The 24,359-nt window shown below is 48.6% G+C and overlaps 7 protein-coding genes across 7 annotated transcripts, besides 11 other annotated features; all 7 read left to right on the top strand.

The window, feature by feature from the left end:
• Nucleotides 1-48: 48 nt before the first annotated feature.
• Nucleotides 49-78: a microsatellite.
• Nucleotides 79-524: 446 nt separating this feature from the next.
• Nucleotides 525-635: a sequence feature (GA-rich).
• A 263-nt stretch (nt 636-898) lies between these two features.
• On the top strand, nt 899-2,044 carry Tb10.61.2180 (proteasome regulatory non-ATPase subunit 8; the record flags this gene model as incomplete). Its single annotated transcript, XM_822840.1, has 1 exon — nt 899-2,044. The coding sequence occupies one exon, from the start codon at nt 899-901 to the stop codon at nt 2,042-2,044; it is 1,146 nt and encodes a 381-aa protein (XP_827933.1).
• A 751-nt stretch (nt 2,045-2,795) lies between these two features.
• On the top strand, nt 2,796-4,196 carry Tb10.61.2190 (hypothetical protein, conserved; the record flags this gene model as incomplete). The annotated part of the gene is made up of 1 exon (XM_822839.1): nt 2,796-4,196. One exon carries the CDS (start codon nt 2,796-2,798, stop codon nt 4,194-4,196), a length of 1,401 nt encoding a protein of 466 aa, XP_827932.1.
• Nucleotides 4,197-5,048: 852 nt separating this feature from the next.
• Nucleotides 5,049-5,068: a microsatellite.
• A 38-nt stretch (nt 5,069-5,106) lies between these two features.
• On the top strand, nt 5,107-7,671 carry Tb10.61.2200 (hypothetical protein, conserved; the record flags this gene model as incomplete). Its single annotated transcript, XM_822838.1, has 1 exon — nt 5,107-7,671. The coding sequence occupies one exon, from the start codon at nt 5,107-5,109 to the stop codon at nt 7,669-7,671; it is 2,565 nt and encodes an 854-aa protein (XP_827931.1).
• Nucleotides 7,672-8,400: 729 nt separating this feature from the next.
• Tb10.61.2210 (hypothetical protein, conserved) lies at nt 8,401-9,414 on the top strand (the record flags this gene model as incomplete). Its single annotated transcript, XM_822837.1, has 1 exon — nt 8,401-9,414. One exon carries the CDS (start codon nt 8,401-8,403, stop codon nt 9,412-9,414), a length of 1,014 nt encoding a protein of 337 aa, XP_827930.1.
• A 1,289-nt stretch (nt 9,415-10,703) lies between these two features.
• Nucleotides 10,704-10,726: a microsatellite.
• Nucleotides 10,727-10,817: 91 nt separating this feature from the next.
• Nucleotides 10,818-10,853: a microsatellite.
• Nucleotides 10,854-11,020: 167 nt separating this feature from the next.
• Nucleotides 11,021-12,283, top strand: Tb10.61.2220 (hypothetical protein, conserved; the record flags this gene model as incomplete). Its single annotated transcript, XM_822836.1, has 1 exon — nt 11,021-12,283. One exon carries the CDS (start codon nt 11,021-11,023, stop codon nt 12,281-12,283), a length of 1,263 nt encoding a protein of 420 aa, XP_827929.1.
• Nucleotides 12,284-12,475: 192 nt separating this feature from the next.
• Nucleotides 12,476-12,537: a sequence feature (T-rich).
• A 302-nt stretch (nt 12,538-12,839) lies between these two features.
• Nucleotides 12,840-12,886: a sequence feature (A-rich).
• A 144-nt stretch (nt 12,887-13,030) lies between these two features.
• Nucleotides 13,031-13,075: a sequence feature (AT_rich).
• Nucleotides 13,076-14,208: 1,133 nt separating this feature from the next.
• Nucleotides 14,209-16,806, top strand: Tb10.61.2230 (hypothetical protein, conserved; the record flags this gene model as incomplete). The annotated part of the gene is made up of 1 exon (XM_822835.1): nt 14,209-16,806. One exon carries the CDS (start codon nt 14,209-14,211, stop codon nt 16,804-16,806), a length of 2,598 nt encoding a protein of 865 aa, XP_827928.1.
• A 262-nt stretch (nt 16,807-17,068) lies between these two features.
• Nucleotides 17,069-17,090: a sequence feature (AT_rich).
• A 1,877-nt stretch (nt 17,091-18,967) lies between these two features.
• Nucleotides 18,968-19,023: a sequence feature (T-rich).
• A 27-nt stretch (nt 19,024-19,050) lies between these two features.
• Nucleotides 19,051-24,141, top strand: Tb10.61.2260 (hypothetical protein, conserved; the record flags this gene model as incomplete). The annotated part of the gene is made up of 1 exon (XM_822834.1): nt 19,051-24,141. One exon carries the CDS (start codon nt 19,051-19,053, stop codon nt 24,139-24,141), a length of 5,091 nt encoding a protein of 1,696 aa, XP_827927.1.
• A 205-nt stretch (nt 24,142-24,346) lies between these two features.
• Nucleotides 24,347-24,359: part of a microsatellite that runs on past the window's edge.

The raw sequence follows: 24,359 nt of genomic DNA, 5'->3' as shown, positions 1-24,359 counted from the left end.
TTTTTTCCTGCTGCTGCCGTTTCGTCTCTTTATAGTATAGTTGCCTACCATTATCGTTATCATCATCATCATCGTCATTGTTATTATTGTTATTTTCTTTCTTATTTTTCTTTTTACTCAATTTTTCTCCCTTTCCCCGTTTGCTCGAGTCGCAGATGAAGCGTCTGGGTTTTTTTGTACACTTAAAAGTAAATTCGATACCAAAAGCGTGCGAGAGGGAGGGAGTAAGAAAAAAAATCGGGAGAAAATTTCTTTTTTTTTTTTGGTTTTGAGAGAAAAATGAAGTAGCGTATGGGTGACAAATAAAAAAAAAAACCCTCATCCATCACAAACAATGAGTCCCTACTCCCCCCCCAAAAAAAATCTGATGGGTTAAAAAAAGAGAAAATCGCAGTGTGTCTCACCGGGAACACTCTATTTATTTATTTTCTTTTCTTTCGACTGACTGCCCAATTTTGTTTGTGTTTTTTTTTGTTGGCTAATTACTGGCTGTACTTGGTGCTGTGTTGCTCAAAATTTTGTGGTTTTGCCTTCTTGTTTATCTATTTCTCTCCTCTCTTCTCCTTTCTTTTTTTTTTATATTTTTTACTTGCGGATTTCCTCTCTTTGTCGACCCCCCTCCCCTCTCCCCTCCTTCATTCATTCATTCATTGCTACCGCTTCGATTGCGGAGTGTGGATCAATAGTAGGAGCCAGAGAGACGCATTGAAAAAAAAAAAGAAGGAAGGAAGGGAGCGAGGGGAAAATAGTGATCAGAAGTTAGGTTAGTGAGGGAACAAAAGGAGAGCGGTGAACTTGCACTGTTATTTTTGTGAGGACTGTGTTTCACTTTTAGTCGTCGTAGTCGTCATCGTTGTTGTTGTTATTTGGTTTCCCATATACTATACTCTTATAGCTAATGGCCAATGATGACCCCAAGGAACCGCAACCTGCGGTACTCAATCCTGAAGTGGACCAACAGGACACATCCGTCAATGGGGACGACGGCGACGCGGAACGTGATGGTGGAAAAGATGTTCCGGTATTTACTCCTGCGGGGGCACGAGTAGAGGTTCACCCACTTGTTTTGCTCTCACTTGTCGACCACTACGCCCGTGTTAACGCAAAAGTGTCACAAAAGCGGCGTGTCGCTGGGCTTCTTCTCGGCCGTCACCTCAGCCACCCTGGTGGAATACAAGTGCTTGACATCAACAACAGTTTCGCTGTTCCGTTTGATGAGGACCCTCAGAATCCTGATGTCTGGTTTCTCGATACAAACTATGCAGAGGAAATGTTCCTAATGTTTCGTCGCGTACACCCCAAGGTGCGGATTGTTGGGTGGTATTCTGCAGGTCCCTCGTGCGCGGTGCAGCCGAATGACATGCTCTTGCACCTCCTTATTGCAGATCGCTTCTCGCTGAATCCGGTGTACTGCATTGTGAATACAGATCCTAACAACAAAGGTGTGCCCGTGCTGGCTTATACGACGGTGCATGGCCGAGACGGGGCGCGATCGTTGGAGTTTCGCAACATCCCCACACATCTCGGCGCGGAAGAGGCGGAGGAAATCGGTATTGAACATCTCTTGCGGGACCTTACCGATTCCACCATCACAACACTTTCCGCCCAGGTCCAGGAGCGTGAGCTTTCACTTGACCACCTCGGTCGTGTTCTGCAGTCAATTGAGGAGTATCTTAATGACGTTGCAGAGGGTACCATGCCCATCTCAGAGGATGTTTTGAGTGTCTTGCAGGAAGTTATCAGCCTGCAGCCGCACATTTATCACTTGAAGACATCAACTGACATGGTGCGGCATGCAAATGATCAGGCGATTGCAATGTTCATCGCCGCCATTGGGCGATGTGTCTGCACTCTCTACGACGTTATTGCTAACCGACGGCGCATAGCTCGCGAAATACAGGAAGTGAGAGCGCGGCGGGAGCGGTCACTAAAGGAAAAGTTAGGAAACGAACAGCACAAGGCGAAGGAGGCCGCCACGGAGGAAAGTAGAAAAGAAGGTGCTGCGAAAAATAAGAATAACGGTGGAACTTCAGAAGGGAAGTAACTGAATATGGATGAAGGCTGGGTAATGCACGCAGGTGGTGTGGGTCATGGGTTCGCGTTTCCTTTACGCGCTGTGCATTTTGGCTGCACTTCGCTGCAACATGGGCGGTTTCCTCATATCTTTTTTTTCCTTTCGTGCTTGGCTACTCTGTGCCAAATCCGTTACCCTCTGTCTTCATTCTGTTTCTTCAAGGTAGAAGTCGATTTGCCGCTTCCTCCCTCTACAGCGCACGCTCCTTGAGCTTTTTTCTTTCCCCCTTCCTGTAATTACTTCGCATATTTCATCTGTTTTTTCCCCCCCTCTTTCTTGTTATTTATTTTGTTTCTTTTCCTTTCGGGTCCAGTCTTTGGTCCTTTTTTATCATTTACTGGTGGGATAGCGGTACGATCAGTTCGCCGACCCTTCGTTACCATCGGCATTGTTTGGCAAAACATTTGTCCTTCGTACGCATTGTGTCTGCCGTTCGTGACTCGTGGCGGTGGTAACGCTGTCGAAGGGCTCACCGTGGCGCGAGGAGGGAAAAGGGCAAAAAAGGATCTGAAAAAAAAAAAGGAGACAAAGGCTGAATATATATATTTTAGAGTAGAAACAACATTTGAAAGTAGTGAACGAGTTTGGAGCGAGGAGAGAAAAATAGAGGAGAGAGAGGGTGGGGTGCGTGTGCATTGCTCACGTGGTGGAAGTTATTGAGGGAAAGGAGAGCGAAAAAGTAGGTTCCACAGAGCCAGTATATATCTATATATATACACAAATGAGCGCGGACACTATTTGTCGTGACCACGCCGCACAAACTAGCCAGGATAGGCCGTGCCAGACGGGCTGCCCCGCCGGTTATATTGCTGGAGCTGCCACTCGAGTGGCCGGTAATGTGATTCCACCTTGTCACAATGGCCCACTCTACCGTGTTCCTTGTTGCTGTGAAGTGGCTCACGACGTTTGCCCTGCGACAGCTTCCGATCACAGTTGCTGCCACTGTTGTTTTGGATGCTCGCGTGATAATGTGCCATACCAACACCACCAGGGGCGGCCATACTCTGGAGGAGGGGTTGGTGTTCTCCCAGTGGCTCACGGGTCGCGGCTCTGTGCGTTTTGCGTGCCTGAAAGGGAGCAGCTGAGGGAGTATGAACATCATGAGAAGAGGCAGCGATATCTCGCAGTGCGGGCGGATCGGGAAAACCTTCTTCAAGCACTCGGTGGGAAGGTGGTGGGTACTCACGGCGAATCACGGGGGCATTACAAATCCAATATGACACACCTTATGCGCCACGCTCGCGGGACAATACACCAACAAGCTGCTATGGCTGAGCAACAGCGACGGAGACAAGAGCTTCGGCGCGAAGTTGAAGAACGACGGCGGGAGCTGGGAGGTCGCGGTTATCGGCAACTAGTGGGCCCCGTGGAAGACAGACGCACTTCCCGGGTTGTGGCGCGCCCCCGAAAGGAAACGCCGGCTTATTACTATACTCCTGTACCACACTGTGGGACTGGTCAAATGAGGCAACATTCTCTGGCGAGAAATACAGTAGCGCATGTGGCTCCGCGTGCGGAAGGGAAATGTGTAGCCGCGCACAAGGAAAGGCGCGCGGCAGCACCCCGTGTAACTAATAATGAGGACAACGTTCCTGAGAACACACAACCGCCGAAGAAGTCCAAGGCTACGGATGCACGGCCAGCTCAGGTAAGCCGGTCGACTTCCTTTATTAAAAAAGGGTCAGAACCCAACCAGCACCCTCAAGTAGTGTTGCAATGCTGTTGCCATGCTGTCTGCCGTTGCCGGCCTTGTAAGTGTTTTGCGCCGTGCCGCTGTAATAATAATGTACCTGCGAAGGACCCTGGGACGGCGCCCTCGGCCGTCGTTGCGAAAAGCGAAAAAGAGGAACCCCCGGCGGCGAAAACTCCCCGTCCCACAAATGAGTTTAAGAAAAGCGTCGCAAACTCACCTGTGGCTCGTAGTAGTAGCGTAAAACATGGCAGGAAAATCTTTATAACAGATCATGCTCACTCAGATAGGCGTTCTCAGGTCATTAATCGCTTAGAGGAAGATGGCTACTTGCGTCCGGTGCCACCTACGACACGCAGCCCAAGTGCACCACTGGCAGAGAAGGCGAAGAAATGGGAAACGACACGCAGCACAAGCGCTCACCATTTGTAATTACAGAAATTTAGATGGTGGGGTTCCATACTGTTTTCGGTGCCCTTGAAGATTCAAACACAACTTCCCTACTACATTAACAATTGAACATGAACGGGGGTATTGACCGTTCTGGTTCACTATTTGTATTTGTAAGTTGTTTTTTTTCTTAATGTACTTTTGTTTCCTCTTTTTTTTTTTTGCCTCAACGCAGAGTCATTTACTGTGACACGTGATCGCCGTTTCGGTGCCATGTACGTGTTTTTGTACGCACATGAGCACATGTGGTGGACAGTGTTTGCGATCCATTCTTTTCTTTTCCTTTCTTTGGTCATACATGCTGCTTGCTCGTGTGTATTACTACGGTCTACGAGTCCTGCCAATGTGTCCCTTTTCATCAGTTGTTCTTAGGTGAATCTTATTTTTCCTCTCTCTCTCTCTTCTCTTTACCTTTCGGGGGTTCCACCTTTTCGCATTTTGATGATGCACTTGTAAGAGAGTCACGTCAGTGCCGCTTATTGCATATTTGTTTCTTTTTTTTTAAAAAAAAAGAAATTATCACCCCGTGGGAGAATTTGGTTCCGTGGAGCGAAACCGCTGGGAAAAGAGCATTTAGGGGGGAGGAACAGGGAAAGGAAAAAGAAAAAAAAACCTGCCTACACGCGTGAGCTCACCAATACACGTACTCGGATACTTGAGGCTTATATTATCATCATTACTATTTAAATATATTCCCCGGCCTCACACCCCGTTGTGACATCGCGAGTGTGATATTGGCGGAAGGAAAAAAAAGGCGAAAGCGGTTTGCTTGGAGTACTGTGAGGTTGAGAAGGCAGTAGAGGTTGGGATACGTGTACGAAGGGGTACAGGAAAGAGGAGGAGGAGGAGGAGGATTATTAGTTGAACTCAAGTCGTTTATTTACGTGACATTATGGCTGCTTTCAGCGGGGAGACGGCTGTCAAGGGGATTCATCTCATCAACGATGACGGTGAGCTACTTCCAGAAGCTGACATTAACGACTTTCTCATTTCAGCTCTCGCCGGAAAGGGTTCCAGTGACATTTTGTACCGCACGGGCGTCAATTATCATGTGGTTGGTGTGTTTGGCGGGCAGAGCAGCGGTAAGTCAACGCTACTTAATTCGCTTTTCCAAACTGAGTTTATGACAATGGATGAGGCACATCACCGCGGACAGACAACAAAAGGGGCCTTTATGACTCGTGCCATTCTGGATGCACAAACTCACCGGAAGGAAAGAGAGGAAGGTGAAGGAGCAGACTTATTGAAAAGAGAGAAACCTCAACCCCTGTTTGTTTTGGACTTCGAAGGCACCGATGGTATTGAACGAGGCGAAGATCAGAACTTCGAGCGCCAACTTTCCCTCTTTGCGCTCAGTGTTGCCGATATTCTAATAATTAACATGTGGGCTGTCGATGTTGGTCGTTTCAATGCCGCTAATATGAACCTTCTTCGCACGGTATTCGAAGTGAATTTACAACTATTTTCCCACGGTAGTTATGTGAAGGAGGAAAAACCCACGCTTTTGGTTGTTTTACGTGATTTCACGGAGAATGACCCTGCCCCATCTTTTGAAACAGTTCGGAAGTCTTTCGATAAAATATGGGGCAACATTCAGAAGCCGGAGTCATTTACGGATGCGACCATCGATGTGGTGTTCGACTTGCGCTATCGGGTCCTCCCGCATTACAAACTTCAACGCCCCGAGTTTGACAGTGCAGTCTCTGAGTTCCGCGAGTGGTTTGTATCACCTAAAAACTCGAACTTTCTCTTCAGTAACTGCAGCATGTTTCGCGGTGTCCCAGCCGATGGAATGCCATCATATCTCTCAAACTGCTGGAACGCTATCTGCTCGAGTAAGGACCTTGACATTCCTACGCAGCGTGATATGCTCGCAAGGCATCGGTGCGCGGATGCGAAGCATGCTGCTATCGAAGAATTCAAAGAAGTTTGCGAGGAATATACGAAAAAGATACAACGCGGTGACGTGATTCCTCAGTTTACGCGTGCTTTGGAAGAGACTATAGAGAGGCTACTGAAAAACTTCTCCGACCAAACTAAGCTTTATAAGGTCAGTGTTGTGCACGAAACGGCAGAAGCGCTCGAGGAGGAACTGGGCGACATGGAACTTCATTTGCTCAAGCAGTACGCAAAAAGTATCGCTGTGACAGTTCTTGCAGCGTTGGATGGGGTAATCGGAAGTAGTGTGGACGAGGCCGTACGTTGGCTTCAAAATGAGGCCCGGTCTGTCTTGCTTTTGGAAGGCAAGGATAACAAAGGGGATAGAATAGATGGGGGTGGACTCGCACAAGGCGTTCTGGACACTGCCGAGGGCCTCGTCGACAATAAGAGGTGCCGGCTGTTCGTGGAGGAGTTTTGGAAAAGGATTTGTTTATCTTTGCAGGGGGCGTTTGATATGCTGAATGGGTGTTCTAAATCCCATCAGGCCGCACTGTCATCCCTTTATGGAAAGTTTGCCACAGCTATCATGGATGACCAGGCAGTACGCGAGGGTGTGGCCCATGCGGCAATGGAGGGAGCCCAACACAAGCTACGCAATCGCTTTGTGGCGATGGCGGAAAATGCGGCGGAAACGGTTCACCAGGTGTTCGAACAAGCTCTCACTAGCAAGACGGATGGGACTGTGCGTTTTTTCCGAACCACTGATGGTCTCCTCGGTGCGGAGAAGCAAGCCCGCCAAGCAGGACTTGTGCTGTTGGGCTGCCTGCTGTACTACCGCCTAAAGCTTGTCCCTGTTGAAGTAGATGCTGGAGAAGTCGAGGGGGAAGGAACTACCCGTGCGTTACAGCGTCTAGTTCGTGATCGCTGCAGGTTCCAAGTACGTGATAATCGAACAGAGAAGAATTTTTTTCTTCACTTCACCAATATATCAGATGTCCCACGTTATCCATTGGATGCTCCCACGTCAGTGGTGGATTCTGGCGATACGACCGCTGATACCGTTAATGCAGACAACGTTCTTCTAAGCCACAATGCTCTGCAGTGCGCCTTCCATCTGTACAAACAAAAAGCTGACTTCACACTGCAGATGCAGCTCCGTAATATTGAGAGTGGGAAACAAAGTTTACCACCATGGGTATTGCCGGTGATGCTGCTGTTGGGGTGGAATGAGTTGTACTATCTCCTCACCTCGCCCATTCTGCTCATAGCAATAATTGTCATTGCAGTGTTGTTCTTTAAGACCTTCCTCAAGTCGCAGTTGGAGGTGCTGGAGGAGAAATGCCCTGTGTGGTTAGTAGTGTCTGTAAAGGCTCTGCTTCAGCAAGCGCAGGCACTACAAAATGCATACGCACCAACTGAAGCCGTAAGAGGAGGCGGGGGTGGAGCACAGTTTCGTGATCCGACGCAAGCCACAAGTGTGAGCGGAGCATCTGCAGGGGTGAGTTCGGAGTCCTCTTCAGCTGCTTCACCTCGGCGCAGAGTTTGTAGGGAGAGCCGTGACAAGGGGGAGGACTAATAACCTTCTTGTTGAATGCCGCTGTGCTTCTGTGAATGAGGTGTGAGGGAAGGGATCATTGCCGTGAAGGGAGAGAAGTTAAGGGCGCGGAAAGGCAGCAGAGGGATGTTTTTTCTTTTTTTTTCGTTTGCGAAGCTTACTGCCGTGAATGGGACGGCAGGTGCGCGACGATATTGCGGGGGATATGTAGTCTGTAAATAAACAAGCATCGGGAATGCAGAGCACAGTTTGTGTGTCATGCGCAGGTACAGAAGGATGTTTAAAGATATTTTAAACCCCATATTTGATATTCTTATCTTCCTTTTGTTGGTGGTGGTGTTTCCCTGCGCTTGTAGGTAAACATCAACTTATTGTTTACAGCGTGCGCGCGAGTACTTTGAGAGGCAAGTTTTTGCCACTTCGGGAGTGCAGTGGGGTCATGAAAGTCGACTTTGTACTGTGCGAGGTCTAACCCACGAGCGCTGCGTGGGAACGTATGTAGTGGTGTCTCTCTCTATCTCTCTCACACATACACTTGAATGCAATTCCTTGCGGTTGCTAACCTTCTTTTTTCACTGAATGTGGTTTATACCTTCACTTTTTCCTCCTTTACTTTGTTATTAATAATGACGTTATTACTATTCTGTAAGACAGCGGCCGTAACAATATTTTTTTTAAAAAAAGAGGAAAGTAGTATAAACTAGAAGTGTTTGTAAAAGCAGTGACGCAAGGGAGAGAGAAACGTGCACGATGTCTGTCAAGTTGCCACACGTATCGGTGCAGTACCAGTCTCACCAACACTGCCAGTGTGACTTCTGCAATAGCCGCCGTAATCTAAATGCGAAAAAGAGTGCCCTCATGACAACTGTGAGTCACTTGAGGGAGCAGCAGGCGCTGCACAACTGCTGTTGCCAATGCCACGATTCTCTGTCACAGCGTAATTATGACCGGAAGCCGCAGGAGCCTTCCTTTGAATTGGATGACCCTGAGCACCACCCGAATCAAACGGAGCTCAATGCAAAAATGGGCCGCAACGGTTTACAACACGGTGGCGAATACACGATTCCCCCTGGTGTAAGAGCCGCACAACAGTGTCTGCTAAACGGCAGTAATGGCATGGCAAAAACTCGTGAGGAACAAGAAAAGGATGCGATGGATGACCTCGACCGTCTCGAGCGCCTTCTCGTACTTGAGCACAAATCCCGCGTAAAGGCAGCTGCAGATGCAGAGAACTTCGAAACTTTGAAGAGAACTGGAAAGGGGCCACGCCCGATACCATTCGATGCACCGGAAGAACAGGTGCGTGTGAAGAGTGCTACACCACCGCAGGGCACCATTGTGATGCCGGGTACGGTCCGTGAAGCGTACGATGCTGCCCACCGCTGTTCCGTCACACCCCCTCCACATTGCGAAGATTCGCACCGCCTGCAGCACGTCATTGAAAAAGTTCGTACGGTTGCTCGCGACCCCGCCAATCGGGATAACGCGGCGGCGCTAGGCGCTGTTCTGCATCGGCAGTGTGGAGCAGGCACTCCTCCAGTTTCTCGCGAAGGCGTTGCAACACCCCCGATTGAAGGGATGAAGACTATCGGAACTTTGAATACGTATGGTCCCCGTCCTGAAGGCGCTGGTGTGGTTTGGTGCCGTGGCCTGAATGCCGTGGTTGACGACGGCATTGGCACCTCAGCTGCGTTGGGCAACACGGACAACCGTGACCTATGGAAAGCAACACTCCTGAAGAATCAACCAACCACAACTAATTAGGAACTGGTGACATAACCCCCTTCTTGGAATCTAGCCCCATATTTCTGTTGAATTTCATACTACTGGGGTTGAAGTAGTCGTGGAGTGAAAAAAGCTGGTTGTGTCGATGAGGGGTGGTTGTGGGCCCCGTGGGCTTTGTTTCACCCCTCCCCCCCCTCCGCCTGGTCGCTGCTCTCGTAGGTCATTGATGCCTCTGCGTGTCTCAGACGTCGAGTCGCTTTGTATTTTCGATGGTTAACTTGGCACCGTTTTTCTTTTTTGGTTCTTTATGTATTCGTATTTTTGGTGTTGCTGGTGAGTTGTTTTCCGTTTTGGTTTACCCTCTTCTTTACTGTGTAAATGCAGTGATGGGGGCGATATACATGTATATAGGATCTCTGTGCGATTAGTCCCTTCTGTGGAACTTTTCCATTGGCCCTCCTTTTGGCTTGCTGGTGTGCGGGTGGGAGAGGAAGTTGCTGTTTCCTTTTGTTTATGCTCGGGTCTTAACTTGTTTTTTTCCCAATTCGCGCAAATTAGTTGCTTTTTAAAAAAAATATATTTCCTTTTAAATCTCGCATTAGACTGCTTGCGTATATATATGTGTGTGTGCATGCTTATACCAATGGGAGTATACCTGTGGTTAGCTGCAGGCGGTATAACCGCTTAAACGCCATGTGGAGTGCCGAAGGAGGGAAAGAAAGAGCAAGAAGAGACGGAAAGAAACGAATATGAGGGAAAGGCAGCACGCAATTGTGCGCGTAATTACGAGTGTGAGTTAGATGCGTACACGTACACGCACAGGGAGGGGAGCAAAAACAAACTGAACGAGCAAACGAGCCGAGCAATACGAGCAAAAGAGGTAAATAATGGAAACAACGAGAGGTGAGGTGGGGGATGTACACGAGGTGGTTGGTGATGGGGTTCGTGCACTTTTCCCCTTTTTATATTTTCATTCACCAACGCAATGTCTACAAGGATGATAATGGTCGTTCCACATCGTGTGAGTTGTAACGCCACGTGGTAACGCAACAGGATTGAGTCCGTTTTTATTCTTGCCATCTCATTCTGTCACAAGATGTATTGTATCCACCCTTAGAGTCAAAGAGCAAAGGAGAGTTGCATGTAACAAATCACCACTCTCCTCACTTCCTTCTCTCTTCATCAATCACACGCACACACAGACGCATCTAAACACATCTCTATGTGTTGGTGCATACGCATGCATGTAGACCTCAAGTGTTTCGCCATCCCCGTCCTTTTTTTGTGTATTTTGTGGGTGTATGATTGTAACACTGGTACCGTTGCGTGTGCGTGTGTGCGTGCGTGCGTGTTTAAAGTGTTGTCTACATCTCCTCAAGAGGCATGAGGATTTGATTTGGCGCCCTCTAACAACTTCACTTCTGCCACTTGAAAAATAATGAACACATACAAATATATATATATATACATATTCATATTCTTATCTATTCCCCTTTTACCTCTCATAACGACCGGTGCTCGCAGCAGTGCGCCTGGTAATATCCTTTTTTGCTTTAGATATTGCGGAAGGTTCAAGAGAAAAGAGTCAAGGTTCCAATTCCTTGTTTTGCATTTCATCAAATAAAAGAGTGAGAACACAGTGGGGATGCTCCGTGAGCAGTGCAAAGACTTCTGCCGCTGCTCCTATTGTGAGAAGAAGCGCTCATTCAATGGTACGCAGCCCTTTAATATCACGCTCCCACACTCTAACTGCCACACCAAAGATGAGCTTTACGTGAAAGCCCTAAATGACACCTTGCGTGGGAAAAGCCTAAAGGCGAGCATGAAGAATTCGTACAAATTTGAGCCCGATGAAATGCTGCTGTCAACACGGGGTAACATGGCCCGTGCCGCTCTAACAGTACCGGTCCGCCGCCGTGACCGCCTACAGGAGCTGCTGATACTCGAAAATAGGGAGCGGCTGCGCACAGAGCAGGAGCTCCGTCGAGAGCGGTTGCGTTCCGGCCTCACACTTCCAGATGAAGATGTTCGGCTGCATGATCAATCTGTGGGGACTGATGGGCAAGAGCTTGTGGTGGAAGGCAAATCCGCCTCTGCGGAGCAGCAGCCAGTGTGCTCGGCTGATGAAGACTTACGGGAGGCGTTGCAAACAATAAAGAATGTGACAGACGGACACAAGGCGTCTGGTGGGCCTCGGCCACTTTCGGTAAGACACATCGAGATGTTGAGGGAACTTGTGCGGAAGCAGGACAAGAAGACGAAGAAGATGGTCGCTGAATGCCCCGAGGACGAACACTTATGCGGTCACTGTTTTGCCGTGAATGCGCAGGGTAAACATGAGTGCCAAGTGCCTCCAGCTGATGTACTACGTGATTCGTTGCTTCCCAGCGTCAGGGGCAAGCAACAGCGCTTCAATTTCAGTTCGCACCCTTACGGATCTGGTGTCGTATGGCTCCCACTCAACACTGCAGGGGATCGCACGGCGTTGAAGGAGGGAGCAAGCCAAGCAAGTGGTGTCTTGAAGGACAGTTACGCGAACAGCAACGCAGGAGCTCAGGGGAATGTTGAGGATGTTGACGCGTTTGATGCTCAGGATGCCAGAAGCGACCGTACAAATGGCAGTGGTTCTACGGGATCCGGAGAAGCAGCAGCAGGAGAGCCTAACGCTCAGAAGGGTGGGACCCCGCCATCCACAAACAAGGCAGATGAGTCCGGAAAACAAACGAAGGAGGATGAAAGTGCCGCACTCAAGAGCGGCACGGCGTTGTGGCGCACGACCAATCAGGAGACGAGCATGCAAATGAACCGTTACCTTGAGTTCAAGAAGCTTCACGATGCAGCTGCGCAGGTATACGCAGAGAGTGCCGTTAGACGGCCTGCAAGCACCCTTCCCGCAGCAGCTAATTAGGAGTTGTGCATGTTCTGATATGTGCTTAGTTGTGAATTGTATCGATTACATACATACACAGTGCACATCAATATGTAAAGTATACCTGTGTCAGTCACCACTTTTGCTGAGTCGCTCATGATGTTATTGGGGTGCTGGAGCGGACTCACTTGTTGTGGTTGCGCTGCATGATCTGTACGGCATGTTAAATTGAAGAAAAAAATTATAGGAGAAATGACAAGACAAAAAAAACCAAAGAGAAAAAAGAAAAAAAAGCGAAGTAACCAACAAAGCGGGAGCTATCGGATACGTAAATTTGATGTGGCTCTCTGCCGTATATATGTGTACGTTCAAGTGTGTTAGAGTTGGTTAAATTGGCAGGGTAGAAGAATTAAAACGGTTCTCACATGAATTATGTTCACTGTGTATTTGTATGCACGATCTCCTCCATGATGTTCATTCTTGTACACTTTTTCTACGGTGATGACAACATTCTGTCTCGTTTCCTTCGCCCCATCCCTCCTCTACGCCTTTCTAACACGCATGAAATTAATAATAACATTATTAACTGTCATCATTTGTTACTTTTTCTCTTTTCTTTTTTTTTTTTGCTTCGTTTCTTTTGCCATAAGCGTCACTAACTTATCTGGCAGCAAATTCGCCATCAAAATGCTGCCACAGATGGCCCCACCTTTCTTCTTTATCGATTCGTTATGATGAATGGAGGGAACACATACTTAAAGAGCCACACGAAGGAAAAGAAACAAGAAATATATATAAACATATATGTATTAATATATGTATTTTTTTTTTCTTGAGAAGAGAGGGAAAAATAAGAAAAAAAGAAGGATTACTTTGCACCCATGGGTTTGATTTGTTCACGTTGTATTGACTAGCTATCATATATGGAATGAGACAGGAGTGAAGCAAGTCCATTGTGTGTGCAGTAGTTGCTGCCTTCCTTAACTGAAGGAACTTGGCCTTTTTCTTTTCACCCACTCTTTTTTTTCTTTTTTTCATTTACTTAGGGGATTTCTTTTTTTTTTTTGTTGTTGTTATTGTTTGGGGAGGGGGGATTGTTTACACTGATGTATATGTGATGGTGGAGGGAAGGGGAAAGTAAAAGGGATCTATGACCTCAGAAAAAGACTGCAGCGCAATCAGCCGGGGGACAAAAAAAAACAGTGAATGTGAGATTGCCTTTTTCGTTTGTGTGTGGGGCGCTTGTTTAATTAGTGGATAGCCCAAACACCTATTAGATGAGGAAAAGTTACATAAACTTCCCCGTCCCCTGTGCCCTTCTTTTTTTTTTTCCTCCTTTTAATTTCCTCCGTTGCATCCACCACCTGCGCGTTGCCCCCCGTAAACTCCGAGCTGTTGAATAAAAGGAGTGTGCGTGTGTTTTGGGGAGAAGGGGAAAGGGAGAGGATGCACACACACAAAAAAAAGGAATGTTGTCAGGCAAAGTGTTGTTTACAAAGATGTATTTATCCTGTTAGTTTGCATGTTTGGGTTTAACGTTGTTTTGTATGAAGAGCACCTAGAGAGAAGAAAGGTGTGCAAATGTACACCAATTAACAAATCAGTGGGGGTGAGCAGAAGAGAAGTACGACAGGGAACCTGCGCTTTATGTTGTGTGCCATCTCTTGTAATAGTGAAGTTAATTTTGGAAGTTGTGTTAGTATTTACGCAACAGAATGTTTTTATTCCTGCACCACACTGCACATGGCTTCCTCCTCTCCTACCCATTGTTTTATCTGCTATCTTAAAGGATAGAGTTACCTCTTCATCCGCTATCAGTTACTATATTGTGGACGAATTGTTGACGACACGGGAAGGAGATCAGCAAGAATACTGGTGTACACATATATACATAAAAAAATATACGAGTGTATTGGTGACTCTGTGTGTAACTGAGAACCATTTTTTTTTTTCCTCCGGGTTATATGGCCATTAAACCAAAGCGTATTGACCCTGAACGTGCCCGTCGTGCCGCTCGCGGCCAATGGGGGGTGACGAGTGCGCGAAGCGGCACCAACCCTTCAAAGAAGCCGACGGTGGGAAGCGCGCGGTCAATCAGTAGTGACAGTGCCACGAGTAGCGGTAGCAGTGATGACAGTGGGTCAAATGTAAGAAATCCCTCGCACTGGCGGGGAGTTCGGCCTCGGAACGCGAACGCCTGTAAGGACAGCGTCAGTAACGCGTCGTTGACCTCCTCGCAAATTCCCAAAAGTGATGCCGAGTCGTCTACAAGTGATCCGGAGCTTTACCGTGTCGCACGTCAGCGTACTGTACAGCTGCTGTTTCCGCGGAGTGAGATTGCTGGCACCGGGAAGGCGGACAATAACCGAGAGAAATCCCATACAGAAAATGAAGGAAGAGGTGCGGTGGGTTCGGCACCTTTGTTGGGAATGGCCCAGTTGTCTGTACCTCAGCAGGTCGGCGGTACCCATGGCGCAACGAGTCCCAAGTACGCACTACACCATCGAGACGATGTCACAAGCTGTAGTATAAACAGCACTAAGGATCAAAGCAATACCGGATGTGACTCCAGCGGTAGAAGTTCTCCCCTAGCATCTGTTGAAACTCCTCTCGCTGTGAGGGAGGCGCTGCAAGGGTTAGGAGCATCAGAAGGAAGTCAAACAGGGCGTGAATTTGACCGCCTTCTTGAGATATTTGCCGAGGAATCAAAAGTCGGTGAGAAGCGGAAGGAGTATCAGTCGTTATCATCCGTGGACCACCTACCCATCGAAGGCAGTGACAATCAAAGTCAACCGGAAACGGCACGCAGGATGTTTGCTCAACCTCCACGCACATTTTCTGAATTGCAAGAGCGGGTGCTTCTAAGTTTGTACGATGCATACCAGGAGGGAGACGGTGCCGAAGGCGACGGTGATGCTGGTGCATCCACCGCATCTAACAAATACTTTATCGCAACGGACCACATGAGTGAAGCCTTTACACTGGCGGCTTTGGGTGCCTACAAGGACACCTCAATCCCCGCGATACACGCGAGCTTATCAACCACAAGCTTCCCCAGCACCGCTGACCCTGGAGTTAGCTTAGCGAGTGCACCCTGCACGTTTGGTGCGCCCCTTACGCTTATGGATGTTGTAACTGCGGAACGGGCTCGGCACAACGCAAGATCAGCCCTTGAGCGGCAACAGGAAGAGGGAATTTCCCCCTCTCACCGCCCCGGGTTGGAGGCTTTATTCACCGCGGACGGTGACTTGCTTGCCACTGCGGCGGAGCAGGCCCTTGATCGTTTCCATATGAGCGTGCGTGTATTGGAACGGGCGGCGTCAAACCGCAAAGTTGTTGACGAACTGGGTAACTTTTTGTTCGAGCACCACAAACTGTTTCTGCAGGGGGGTGGCAGTGGAGGCGCGAGTAGTTCGATCCGCGAGTATCCTCACGAGGCGTTTTCCGTCTACGAGCGGTACAGCAGCTGTGTCAGTAACTTCCTTCTCCAGTTGCTCAGGAGGCAAGTACCGAGCTTCAGCATGGAAGAATTTGTTTTAACGCTTTACGATGTTGATCTTGCGGGCAGCAGTACTGGTGAATACCCTGAGGGTGGGAGTGACGGCTCACGTGACACACACCAAACACATTGTCGGTCAATAGACGTGTTATCATATCCTGCGTGGCGGCTTCTCCAATCCATTTCGTCTTTTGATGGGTTCAGCAGTTTCATGGATGACTTCATTGCTGAAGTTTATGGTGTCGGGGTAGTTACGGGTCCTGACGATGGTAAAGCTGATGGCCACGAGCCAAGAAACGGCACGAGCGCTGAGGTGAGGGCCTTTCATAAACAGGTTTCCAGTGATGTCGTTGTAGCGGCGGGAGCCCGTGGAATCCGTGCCCTTCTCGCAAGGTCAGACGAGACTGCGGGCCGTCCACTGGAGGTACATCGTAGTGAAACTGGTGCCAGCGATAATGATCCCAACCTCTTCACTCGTAATACATTTGCTGCCACCAAGCGATCTCAGGGAACCACGCCCCAGGCACTGAAGAGGGACATTGTGCGGTCTGATACCGTTCCAACCGCTAGTGGTACACGCCTCAGTGCTTCGGTTTCACTGTCCGGTTCAACATTCCTACCAACAACTCCGGCAACACCCCCCACTTGTTGTGCAAACCCGCAACGCAGCAGCGCCAGCTCGGTACAGTCCTTTCCACGGCTCCACAGACGTCGACCAGATGCCGTTCCCGGGCGAGTGTTGCCGCCCCTTGACCATACGAGCGAAAGGGAGGAGATGTCGATGACGGATCAATCAAGGGAAGAAGAGATGGAACAAAACGGATGTGAATCATTGAGATCCATCAAAAGTGAAATGAAGCCGTCTCTAACACCTCCTTGTAAGCTTACCGTTGATTCCGCAACAGGGGTAGGCGGACGGAGTGGTAGAGGTACGGGTTCCAACCCCAAAGTTGCTAGTGTCAACCGCAGGAACCGCAGTTTCACGCAAGGTGTACGCGAAGTCAATGAAAACGTAACGACTCCGCCAGTGAAATCGAGGAGTCTCACGCGTAAGAAGTTGTAAGCTACATGATGAGAGGAGTGTTAATCCGACCATAACTTTTCGGCCAGCAATTGGCTCTCTTGGCGGTGTGATTTTGTTTTTTTTTTCCTCCAGTAGTTCGTGTACTGGAAGCTACTATCATTATTATATATTTTACAGGGTGCATGAGGTCTGTTCGACAAGAGGACAGCGGAAAGGAGGGGGGACGTCCCATGAAGGATTGATTATCACTAATAGGATTGGTAGATGAGATTAAGAAACTGGGGTGTTTTAGGTGCTTGTGATATAAATAAATATTTATTTATGTGTGTCCGTGTTTGCGGGGGAGGGCTGAGGCGCTGTTCAACCGTCACGCTGCTGTTCTTTCTCGGACTTATCCGTTATACCTTTGTTCCTATTTTAGTTTTAGTTTTGTTTTTTCTTTATATCTCGCTGCAGTGGCCTTAAGGAGAAGCCTTCGAGACCGGGTTACCTGAATCCGCTAGAACTATCACGGTTTTCAGTGCCCTCATACTTTTGTCAGTTTTTTGTGACATGAAAAGCAAATAGCGCTAGAAACGCCATGAAGGCGAAGTGACTTGGCATCGCTTTCTTCATTTGTTTGCGCTATGTGACAAAAGCGAACAGTGCGTGTTCTAGTGTTTCCGTTTTCTCCATTTTTTTAATCTTCGCTTTTGTTATCCCAATTCTCTAATCCCGTTATCACCTTTTTTTTTTTTCGAAACACGAGTTATCCCATAGACTTAGTATACAAGGTTTCGTTACTATATTAATTTTTTTCCCGTGGAGTTGTCATTTCTAACTTGGTGCAACTTCGTTTGATCGTGTACGGCTGCGTGTGTGTGTGTGTGTTGTAGGTACGAGCCCCACTTTAGTGTATGGGTGCTCGTGATATCTTCCTCCTGTCTTTTTGCTTTTTTTTCTTCTGTTTTAACTTTCGTATCGTTTGCGTTTTTTTTTTTACCACGCGTGCTCCCCCTCTTTTTTCCCCTATCTTTTGTTTTCCCTTTGTTTTTTTAAAATCCTTTCTCCGCTTACTGCAATAAAAATAAACTAAATTCTTTCTGTATGTCTGACCGATTATGTGTTGGCTGTTTAGGCCTCCGTGGTACAAGGGAGAGAGAAGTGTTCCTGCGCATTACTTCCTTTTTCCTCTTTTTTCCTCTTTTTTTTCCCCCTTTCCCTTCATCCTTTTTATATATAATTGGCATGGAAAGTAACTTTACATGCGATATTGACCATGTATGACGAAGGCAGATAAGGCAAACTGTGAAATGTAACCTGTATGACTTGGCTTGTAAATTGCAAACGCATGTTGCGGCACGTTGACTGTGACCACTTGTCACTGTTAGTATAACTGGGGAACAACCCGTTAGGCTCGGGTTCATCTGTACACTAAATGTGATTTCCCCTTGCATTTGTGCAACGAACAGGTTTGTAGCATCCAGAAGTCACTCCGGAGAGGCTATGGGGTTTCTCAACTTTTCCCTTTTTCTCCGTTACATTCCGGTTGGTTTGCTCACATACAGAAATCATATATATATTTCTTTTTTTATTTACATTGTGTAGATGTCGCACACCTGTGCCCGTCGTGGCTGCAGGTCGGGATTAAAAGAAGGGGAATTCTATCGTTGTGAGAGAAGTCTATGTGTGTACATATCCATGTTTTACCCCTGTCCGTATTTTAGAAGCCACGCGGATCTCTTGTAATTAAGCTTGTGATAGTGTGTAATCGTGAACTTCAAGCATGTACACACTCATATGTTTATAGATATATAGATAGAAATATATATGAAGAGGAACGCAAATAAGCTGCAGCGCAGCGTTGTATCGTATAGTGTTCTTTACACACAACTTCTTCGGAAGCGGTGATGTAAGAATTTGCTGAAGTGTGGTCTACTTGTGCTTTCTTTGCAGTAATGGCGTTTATTCTTATCCTTTTTTTTTGTTCCTTGGGGACTTGTGGGTGGTGTGAAGTTACGAGGGGGGAAGCTTAAGAGCAAAGAAAAGGGGGAAAAAAGAAGCAAGAGGAAGCAAGACAACTTATCACAAACCCAGCAATTCACAACAAGCAGGCTGTGAGCGTGCATATTGTCTGCTGTTGCCCATCTGTACGTGCACTGAGAGATAGCAGGGCCTTTTGCTGGTTGGAACCCAAAAGGGGTGTAGGGAAAGAAATTGTAAAAAGAAAAAAAACAAGGGGAATAAAATAAACAAAAGGGAAGAAGAAAGAAAAGATTAAGACAGTCAAAGGCGGAGGTTGACATGTCTCTGTACTTCGTGAATAACATAGCGAGTCGTGGCGCCGTCTCAGCAACTCACGTTGTGGCCCATCCCCAGTTGCCACTTGTTGCTTCCGTATGGACAAACCCGCTGCATGTGTTGGTAACAGACTCGGAGGGTGAAAGCGTTGCCGACCACACGCCCAAGCCGCAAAGTCAGTCGGATGGTACAAAGGCAACTGATGATGTGACTTGCTTGGCATGGCACCCAGCCCGGCCAGTTTTGGCAATTGGGACGAGAAGTGGGAAGTTGCTCGTTTGGACACTTCCACCCACGAAACCCACGGATGCAAACTTCACATTACACCCACCGGTAGATGTAGAAAGCGCCCGGGTGCAGCACGTCAATGGCTCCGTGACAGCGTGTGAATGGTCCGGTTCCGGCGCGTACCTAGTGACGGCGGCCGATTCAAAGCGTGCGGTTATGTGGGTATTCGATAGCGGCGCCACAGCTGCTGAAGGCGAAGCTGATTCGGCAGGGAAACCAGCTTCGCATTCGACAGTGGCCCCACAGTGGTCTGTTACTACGGACGAAACCGTAACACATGCCATGCGTGTGTCGACACCGCCTGTGGTGGCACGGGAGCGGTCGCAGCGCCAGCAGCGGAAACCTGCAGCCGAGGGGGAAAACGCTGAGGGCTCGACAACAGCAAATCTCCAGGCAGCTGGACTTGATGACGGTGAAAGCGAGTGCGTGTTCATACTTGCGTCCAGCAAGGGAAAGACAATTTTTGGACTCAGCGAGGAACAGAAACTGTTTCCTCTCGCTACCATGGAAGAAACTGCAGCCGCAGTTTTGTATGACCCGGTAGAGCGCTATCTTGTTGCTCTCAGTTTGACGCACATGTTGACTGTGTACCGTGTTACCCCCACCATTGTTGCGGAGTTAGTGATGAGGCGCAAGCTCTCCATACCGGTTCCTGGCGCCTCAGCCAATCGGAACCCGTTAGCGATGGAATGGGTTTCTGCCGGTGTACTCGTGTTTGGATGTGGGGATGACCGGGTGCGTTTTTTCAATGTGCAAAGTGATAGAATGTACGTTGTAATGCATCCATCGGCTCCATCAGCGCACGTCGTACACATTGCGACGTTGACGAAAAAGGGACTCCTCGTGATGGCAACGGCTGAGGGATCAGTTGCCGTATTCCAGAAACCTTCCTTTGTTTGCCAGGGGAGTAGCAGCCCGTACGATGCCATGGGAGTGAGTGCGTTTGACGTAGGAATGAGAAGTGGTTCCGCAGCTTCCTCCAATGCGTTCAATAAAGGTACAGAGAAAGCGGGTGCTTTCGAGAGCAATGGTGACCCAGCTGCTGAGTGGGAACTGCTGACGGTTGTCAAGGTAGAGGACCGTGTGGAGCGACTCTGTTTCAGTGGAAATAACTACATATATGTTACGCTTTCCAACGGAAAACTTCAGATGCTACGGGAAACAGTTCGGAAACGCGCATGGGATGGTGTTGCTGCTGCTACACAAATTTCGATGGAGGTGGCGGTGGTTGAAAGTGTTACCGGCTGCCAATGCTTACTAAAGAGCAGCAGCAAGATATACGGTGTGTCCATCGCCTTTCCTATCATCGGCCTTTGGAACGGATATCAAATTGACCTATACACCGTCAACGAGGCTACCTCTACGGCGACACTGACTAGCTCCGTCCCATCCAAGAACCCGGCATTCGCTATTCACCAGTCTGGAATCTTTTACGTGAGGGACACCCATCGGATTGTGTTCTCCAGTTTCCAAATGATTATGATAGGGCAGATTGCATTTACGGAAGCTGAGGGTGTACCAACATTAGTTGATGTGATGTCAGATGTTGTCGTGGCGCTATCGTCTGAGAATGCAATGCGGTTAGCCATTGTGAACAGTAATGAGGTGACGCCCTTGGGTCCTCCTCGGCTCCTTCCGAAGCTTGGAAACGATTTGGTTGTGACAAGTATCAAAGTTAATGCTGAAGGTCGCCGTGTGGCCTTAATGGCTCGGTGCGTCTCAAACGACCAGCCGGACACTCGTGTTTGGGTGTATGATGCTGATACCGATCTGATGTTTTCGTATGATTTCATGGAACGGATGGAAATTCCACATGCTGTATACTGGAACACTCCTGAGCCGAATGGCAACTCCCTTGGCGAGCCCGGATACCTTTTACTGGCCTGCGAAACGCATCAGTTGAAGGGCGTTTCCCAGCCTGATGAACAAAAACCCACGGGACCTCAAGGGAACGTCGATGGCAGGGACACTTGTAGCCCACCAGAACACAGGGAAAGCGGTGTGCGTTCTCCGAAAAGGACATCTCAACCGACCGAATCTAAGAGCAAAGAGGCAACTAATGGCGCGATGCCTGATCTGGAGAACTTTGCGGACGCAAAAGGCAAATCGGCCGCTGAGGACGCTGAAAATGGCTTCAGCGCAGTGAACCCACTTGCCCACCGCTCGCACAACCTTGTAACACTTTTCGCAACCAACAGAGGTCTTGTGGTGCACAACTCCGTGGAACTGAAGCGATATCACATATGTCTGGTTGGCCTAACGATCCCTGACTTCTTACTTACTTCGGTTCGCATTAACGGCGACCCTGGCAATCCGGAGGACTACATGATTGAACAGAAGCGGCTTCGGGACTTTGAGGGATTGAAGACTGAAAAGGACGCGGCAGTGTTGGAGGCTCTCATGAAATTTAGCTATTACTCAACAGTCGGGAATATGGATGAGGCCTACCGATGTGTTAAGACGATTAAGACTGCCACCGTTTGGCAGAGCCTCGCAAAGATGTGCGTTGCCTCCGGTCGATTGGACGTTGCTAGTGTTTGCTTGGCGCAAATGCAAGATGGTGTTGCTGCAAGCGCCCTTCGTGTTGCTCGAACGAACTACCCTGGTGAAAAGGAGGTACAGGTTGCCACACTTGCTTGCAGCCTCGGTCTTGTGAGGGAATGTGAGGAACTACTGCGAAAAGCAAAACGGTTCGACTTGATTACCGATCTCTTCATTGCTTGTGGAAAGTTTGAGCAGGCGCAACGTCACGCACGTGAGCACGACCGCATTCGCGTGTACCCAGTCGCGTACAAGTACGCCCAGTTTATGGAGTCCTTCTCCAACTTTGATGCGGCGGTGATGTGGTATTGCAATGCAAGGTGCCTTGACACGGACGTTGTACGTTTGTACTTCCAGAACGGTCGCCTCTCTGATCTCCGTCTTTTGGTGACACCGCCTGAGAAGAAGAGAGAATCGGCGGAGGTTGCAACGGTTGACAAAGGCAGGTCAAACGCGGAGGCAGAAGCACCAGCGAATCCCGCCAGCAGTCTCACCGACCCAAAAAGTGTTGGTATTGCAGGTGACGGAGAGGTACGAGCGGCAAGCGCCGGGGGAAATCCGAAAAGCGATGATAGAGGTCATGACGACAACCAAGTGCAGCCCATCTTGCAGAAGCTCTTTGCGCACAACCCTGAGCTCCTGCATTGGTGGGCGCGGCAGGCTGAGCGTCGAAAGAAATTCAGCGAGGCAACGAACTTTTACACTCTCGCTGGGGATGTCTTCAACACCGTGCGACTCCTTTTCAACGAGTCACCACCAAAAACACAGGAGGCCATTGATATTGTAGACAATGAGATTAAAAAGAGGCGCAGCGAAGCTGAGAGTTCCAGGACCCCGCTGATGCAGTCATCGCCAAATCAATCCATCGAACCAGTTGGTGCAGCGTACTTTGTTGGCAAGCACTACGAACGTAACGGTGACGTAACATCTGCGCTGAAATATTATCAACACGCTGGTGCGTGGCGGGCAGCTGCCAAAGTGGCCAAGTCGCACGAGCGGCACAGCGAGTTGTTAACGATTGCTCAAAACAGTGAGGACACGCATCTAATGCTTGACTGTGCCGCATTCCTTGAACATAACGGTGTGTACGAAATGTCAGTGGATCTGTATCATCGTATAGGAGACATACAAAAGGCGATCGACGTGTGCATTAAGGGGAAACAGTATGACGCTATGCACCGTATAAGCTCTACTCTCAACGCCGAAAAGGATGCAGAGGTTTTTCTTCAAATGGCTTCTCACTTTGTAGAGAGTGGCCACTACACCAAAGCAGCAGAAATGTATATTTTTGCGAGAGAATACCCCTCTGCGCTCACTCTTTGTGTGGAGCGTGGTGTTGGCCTCACCGACGAAATGGCTGATGCCATCACCGCTGAAGCGAAGAGGCGCCAGCTTTCGGATGATCAAAAGACTGAATTGGAGCGGCAGATCGCTGGTATTGCGAGGGATCAGGGCAACTGGAACCTTGCGTGCAGAAAATATACGCAATTAGGGGAGCGGGTGAAGGCCATGAAAATGCTTATGCGCGGCGGTGACGTAAAGAAGGTTATTTTCTTCGCGAACCACTCACGAAGTACGGAGATCTACACTCTCGCCGGTAATTTCCTGCAGTCACAGAACTGGCACACCGACGCAAACATTCACAAACATATTGTGCTGTTTTATACGCGTTCAAAAGCGTTCACAAACCTCATTTCTTATATAGACTCGTACGCCCAGTTGCAAATCGATGAAAACCGGAACTACTACGATGCATGGTGTGCCTTGGATGAGTGTATTGGCCAAGTGGAGCGTAACCGAGATGCGATGTGTGATGTTAACATTACAGGAAAGATGGAGGGGTTGCGCGTCCGCCGTGATATCGTGGCACAGGCGGTAAAAGCGGTGAAACTTCTTGCTGACAGCGGCAAGGGAGAGGAGCAGGCGAAGGAATTCATTGCAGTCTGCTCTGATCTTGTTAAGCGAAGCCGACCGAGCCACAAGGACCATGCGGACATAACATCTTCCATTCGCATTGGTGACATCTTCGCCTTGCTAGTAAGGCACTATCATGAGAACATGAAGGCGTCAACGGATGCGATGCGAGTCATTGATAGTATGGTAAAGCACGGCGCAGAACCGCAGTTCTTCGTCGAACGTGATCTTCTTGAGTCAGTGTGTAAAAGCAATGGAAGGAGGTTATCAGAATTTGTCAGCGGTGACAACATCACCGATAATACAAAGGACGACGGTGTTAAAGGAGGTCGTCAGATGGAGGGCATCTAAGGATGTACTATGAAGGAGGAGGGTATTGTGGGAAGGGCGGTGGTATGGCGCAAAAGAAACGAAGGAATATAAACAAATAATTACTAAAATACAAAGCGTCACAAAGTTTGTGGACATATTTTTCCGTGGAAGAAGGGAGTGTTAGGGGCCGAGGCAATTTTTTCCTGTGCGCTCAACGGCACCCTTCGTTTGCTCGTCTGTTCGTTTGTTGTTGTTGT

This window comes from Trypanosoma brucei, chromosome 10 (assembly GCF_000002445.2).
Source record: "Trypanosoma brucei brucei TREU927 chromosome 10, whole genome shotgun sequence".
Classification (NCBI taxonomy): Eukaryota; Euglenozoa; class Kinetoplastea; order Trypanosomatida; family Trypanosomatidae; genus Trypanosoma; species Trypanosoma brucei.
This window is presented reverse-complemented; position numbering and strand designations above follow the sequence as displayed.